General features: G+C 52.0%; 1 protein-coding gene across 1 annotated transcript in view; it reads right to left on the reverse strand.

Moving 5' to 3' along the window:
* ACAD11 (acyl-CoA dehydrogenase family, member 11) overlaps positions 1 to 5,680 on the reverse strand; it is a 97,523-nt gene that overhangs the window by 8,777 nt on the left and 83,066 nt on the right. The window contains exons 16-17 of the mRNA XM_006902550.1: positions 4,284 to 4,355; positions 3,080 to 3,234 (exon numbers count right to left, since the gene is read on the reverse strand). Coding sequence (XP_006902612.1) covers positions 3,080 to 3,234; positions 4,284 to 4,355 — 227 coding nt within the window. The remainder of the gene's footprint in view (positions 1 to 3,079; positions 3,235 to 4,283; positions 4,356 to 5,680) is intronic.

The raw sequence follows: 5,680 nt of genomic DNA on the forward strand, positions 1-5,680 counted from the left end.
GTGGGGTGGCGCAGGTGGCTGGAGGAGGAGGGCACAAGGCACTCTGTGTCCAGACCGGATCCACAACAGTCTCCTGGTCGTGGTACTGGATGACGGCTCTGCCAATCCCACCACGCGGGGCTGGGGGAGCAGGTACTGGAATCTCTCCGTATCATTCAGCAATTATTCCTCATGTCTGTGTGTGTCTGTGTCACACTGCAGTGATTTACATGTTACCTCAAAAGGAAAGGACTGATTTTTCCACATCAGTACTTTATAGAACATTCCCTCCTCTTCCGCTGGCCCGCGCCTGGAGAGCGAGGGGCGGTACAGGGAAAGAAGTAGATTGACATCACCATAAATCCACAATGTGGAAACACATGGGGATGTGCAGCCTCTGGTCACCAGCGCAATGTGCTGAGGCCTTGACCACCACAGCTCCCCAGAAGCAACACCCTGTGGAATGGGGGTGCAGGATGAAAAGGACTTGGGGTACAGCGTGGACACTGGACCTTGTATCTCCAGGGGCCCCTGAACTGTCCATGAGCTCACACCGACAGCAGCTGGAAGGACTCTCCCAATCCAGGGAACTGGATGGTGCTTTCATGAAATAAAGACCAGAACACAGACCTGGCCCAGAGTTTGTGACACGCTCATACATCTCCTCTGCTTCTGCCAAATCCTTTTCTTTGTGCCAGATGCACGATGTTTCCAGAAAAGGGAGGTGTGCCTTTGAAAAGTCCAGGCTTGTTGTCAATGACACATTCATCTTAAAAGGCAGGAGACAAGTTTCTCTGAAAATAACTGTCATCTGGCAGAGAGTCGACTGGGAGCTGGGCTGCTGACTCACGGGCTGCACCTCCCTGGTGGTCTGAGTCCTCCAGCACTCTGCGAGGGGCTGATGGGAGGCAGATGGGGGGCAGACGGGAGGCAGATGGGGGGGGGAAACGGGGGAAAGATGGGAGGCAGACAGGGGGCAGATAAGGGGCAGACAAGGGGCAGACAGGCAGTCTTTCCCCAGAGATTTACGGCCTCCAGGCCGTGCATCCATGTGTCTAGGCCATGCTTCCACGTCTCCAGGCTGTCTGTGTCCAGGCCCTGCGTCTGCATCTCTAGGCTGTGTGTCCGTGTCCCCAGGCCACACCTCCAGGTCTCCAGGCCGTGCGCCAGCATCTCAAGCCCCTCGCAAAGCCCCATCCAAGCTGAACCTCTGCCCTCACTGCACGCTCTTCACAGACTATTCCCACGTGGGATGTGGTAAGAGGCCTCTGATAGTCCAGGAGAAAGGTGGTACAAACCATAGATGTGCTGAATAGTATTTAAAAAACCCCAGAGAGATAAGCCTATAAGAACTTAAGATAAAAACATACTTAAAATGGAATAAAATACTCACAAAATATACTTTGAGGGGGCAGTATACTAAAATATACACAAGCAGCCAATGCAGCTCTTTCCGCTGTCAGATGACCTCACATTGGCACATCAGGACAGCAACCAGTCAGTCATGATTTTTCTTTCCTTCTTAAAATCGAGTAAGAACATTTTAGAGGGAAGGCTTCAATGACCCCACTTTCCTTAAAAAGGTCTCCTAAGAAACCTGAATAATACCCTTCTTTCCCCTTCTTAATAAGCTATTTCCCAGTTTTTCTTCCATTGCCCACCGTTAGTACACTCTTTACACACTCACAACCCTTGTCATCAAGTTGGGATCAGCCCACAGCTGACCCACTGCAGGTGTTCGAGGGCTCCCAGTCGCACGGGAGGCTTTCCATCCTCCTGTGGTGCAGCTGCTGCAGCAGAACTGTCAGAGATGCACTGTGCTGTCTTCGGGCTACACGAGGCCCCTCCAGCTGTGGCGGTGTTAGGCTAGCAGCACAGATGTCTACAGGCTACACGAGGCCCCTCCAGCTGACGGCCACTGTTGTTTGTTGTTATGTACCATCGAGTCGCTTGCAACTCATAGCGCTCCTATGTACAAGAGTTCTAAATGCCGTTCTACCCTGTGCCAACCTAGCCATCTCAAACGCACTCATTCCCACCACTCCACTCACAGAACCGATCCATCTCATCGAGGGTCTTCCTCTCCTGCGCCGTCCCTCCACTCTCCCAAACATGATGTCCCTCTCCAAGGACCTGTCCCTCCTTGCAGCATGCCCAGAGTATGTCAGATGAAGCGTCAGAATCCTTGACTCCAAGGAGCATTCCGGCTTCACCCTCTCCAGGACAAACCTGTTTGTTCTCCTAGCATTCCATGTTATATTCAACACTCTTCTCCAGCACCACAGCTCAAAGGCATCAATTCTCTTTCTATCATCCCTATTCACTGTCCAACTCTTCGATGCATGGCACATAATTGCAAAGACTATAGCCCGGATCAGGCGCACCTTAGTCTCCAGCCTGACATCGTTGCTCTTCAGTACTCTTGAGAGGTCCCTCACAGCTGACTTTCCCAATGCAATTCGTCTCTTGATTTCCTGGCTGCTGTTACCAAGAGTGTTGACTGTGGAACCAAGCAAACTAAAACTGATAACTATCTCAAATCTTTTCACCATCCATATTGATGCTGCCAGTTGGCCCAGTGGTGAGAATCTTTGTTTTCTTGATGCCATAGTATCTTATAAATGACATACTCAAGTGCTGAATACAGCTGAGAGTTCACGTGCATGCCAGTCCTGTGGCTGGGCCCCTTGGGGTCGCGTTTGTCCTGCGACAGGGAGCCCCTGCCCTCGGGGAGCCGTCCATGCCACACGGCAGGGCCTTAGAAAGCCTCTCCTGCAGCCAGTGCAGTCCTTTTCCCCAGCTCTGACTGTCCTGTCGTTGTCTGTCCTAATCCCCTCTGGAAAGACCCATCCCTGTGTCCCAACATCCCTGTCCATGCCCAAAGAGGGCTGAGTCTCTGGGTGGCCCTGAGGACCTGGCTGGGGAAGCTGATGGAATTTTCCACAGGGAACAGCGGGGCATGTGGGAGAGGTCCCACCCACAGACCCCATATGTGGTGGGAAGCAATCTTTTCGCTCACACTAGAGACGGAGCGATACTCCTGTGCTGAAGGCTGGGCAGTGACCTGGGCACAAGGACTCGGAGGGTGTTGCAGACTTACGTGCTCGTACAGCTTCTTCCGGAAGGCCACCCTGTGTGATGCCCGCTCGCACAGGAGCTGCAGCGCCCGCTCTGCCATGCCCACTACCCTCATGCAGTGGTGGATGCGCCCGGGGCCCAGGCGGCCCTGAGCGATTTCAAAGCCTCGTCCTTCACCTATGGGAGAGAGGAGGGCATGCATACACGACTGCTGATGCAAACCCCGGGGAAGTGCTGGCTGCCATGCTGCTCAGGCACTCTTCAGACACATTAGGAATTCTGACTTCCGGGGTTTGCAAATCACCGTGATTGCCATTTAGCTGGGACCAACATAGCTGGCCCTCCAGGGCTTGGGGTTAATCTTACAGGAGAAGACTGCTCCTCCTTTCCTGTGTAGCAGCTGCTGGATTCGAACTGCATGCCTTTGGGTTGGAGCCCCTTACCACTAGGCCAGCAGAGCTCCAGGTACCTTCTCTGCTCTGTACTAATATCACGAAGTTCTAGAGGGGATGTGGCACGGTGGTGAACTCCCCACCCCAGAATGAAGTCTGTAAACGGGGCAAGGAAGCTGGGGAGCAACCCCCAGAGGGGACAGGAAGGCAGAGTGGGAGGGACTGTCCTCCTACACAGCCGTGGAGGCTGGAGGGCGCAGGGGCCTGCCCAGCGGACCAGTGAGGGACATGAAATAGAGGAACCTAGATTGTTCTCTAAACTGTGGGCTGTTGTTGATTGCTGTCGAGTCGAGCATGACTCACAGTGACTCTATGAACGAAAGGCCTGAAGCCCATCTACAACTGCCGACGTTTATCCAAGTTCAGAGTTTCCAGAGCATGTTATTTAGGAAGTGGTAGGATTCATTTCAACAGGAGAGTCCCTCAGCCATACAAGGTCAGAGTTATCTTACACTTTGAGCTTGTATTCAGGACTCAAATTCACGAAGTAACGACACTGTTTTAAAACAAAATGAAGCCTGCTTTAGAGAGCACATTTTAGGGAAAAGTTTATTTCCCTGAATTTTTCAATCTTCTCAAGTGATGTGTGATATGAAACCATACCTCAAACTTTAAATAAAAAATATTAGTCTATGCTAGGGAATCCACAAGGCAGAATTCTTTTTCCATGATAAGGAGAAGTATCTAAAATAGGCTACATTGCTTCTTCAGATTCAAGCCTAAATATATTTTAATCCATAAATCTGAGGAGTCATTTTTCCCAACGTATCTTACCCAGTATTAAATTGGTGGCAGGGACTCGCACTTGATTGAAATGGATCTCAAAATGCCCTCCATGGATATAATCTACAACATAAAATTGTAAAAAGCAAAATATGTTGACAAAAGAATTAGCAACACATTCTTAATGTATGAAGTAAAATCCCTTGATGATAAGGTTTCCAGGCCAGTATCATGACTGTCCCAAGCAGAACCTGTGTTCTGAGCCCAGCCCAGCCCAGAGTGCTGGTCAGCCTCCAAGGGAAGGCATCTTAGATACTCTCTGTTCTAGAAGATTCTACAGCCTAGAAGGCTCATCAGCTTCTCTGAACAGAAGGGACTTCAGATATCCTCTGCTTAGAGGGAAGGGACCTTAGACGCGCTGTGCTCAGGAGGAAGCGACCTGCCCTCTAGTTCGGTATCCTCCCTCTAGACCGTCCAAACCTTTCTCTCAAAGTCTAGTGACAAAGAGGACTGGAAGCCATTGCTCCAACCAGAACATTTTACAATGGTTTCCTCAAGTCTTTTAAATGGAGATTTTCAATAAAATGTGATGTGGAACAAAAAAACGGTTCAAAATGTTTCAAAACTGGAAAGTGAGACAGGGATCCACGCTCCTCGCCTCATTGCGGGGACAGCGTGCCTGCGCATGGGCGGCCCTGGCTCTGCGGACGGGACGGTGCCCACGGTGGTGAAGCAGGACCAACCCTGCACACAGGTCTGCTCCCACCCCAGGCTCGTTCGCCTGCACGACTGCAGCTCAGAAATGCTGGTGCTGAATCCAGGGACCCCAGACACATCCACACAACCGTCTGCATCACAGCTTTCCTTGCCAAGTCCCTCCCGCTCATTCAGACCCAAAGGCCACAGCCACGGGACAGATGCACGCCAGCTGCCCTGCGTCAGTCCAGGGGTAAACCCTAGGGCAAGGCTGTCTGTCCTCCTCCTGGGGAAACACAGGCCCTTCCTCGGGCAGTCCAGGGGATGCCCCCTTCGGCTGAGGGCACAGGGCTGCTCATCAGTCCCTGGACAACCATGTGTCGGCTTGAGCCCACAACTCTGCACCCAACACGTGCCCACAGACAGGCCACTCCCTGAGCTTGACCACCCCCCGTGCCCCACACTCAGCCTGGTACCACCTCTGCTGCATACCAAGAAGGTGACCATATCGAAGGCCTAGAATGCAAGGCTGTCCCTCCCACAGGGCATTTCATCGGTCATATGGAACCATGGAGAACCAGGGTCATCACAGAACATGAAGTTCAACTCCTTCACCACGGCGTTTGCTCACATGTGGGGCTGCGGTCATGGCCTCGCTTCCCTGACCAGCATGGAGGCTCCGTGAAGGCAGGAGCTTGGTCTGTTCTGACTACTAATGGGTTTCAAATGTTGGAGACATGCTCTGCATGCAG

Source organism: Elephantulus edwardii, unplaced genomic scaffold (genome assembly GCF_000299155.1).
Source record: "Elephantulus edwardii isolate Elephantulus edwardi_28Jun2011 unplaced genomic scaffold, EleEdw1.0 scaffold00427, whole genome shotgun sequence".
Classification (NCBI taxonomy): domain Eukaryota; kingdom Metazoa; phylum Chordata; class Mammalia; order Macroscelidea; family Macroscelididae; genus Elephantulus; species Elephantulus edwardii.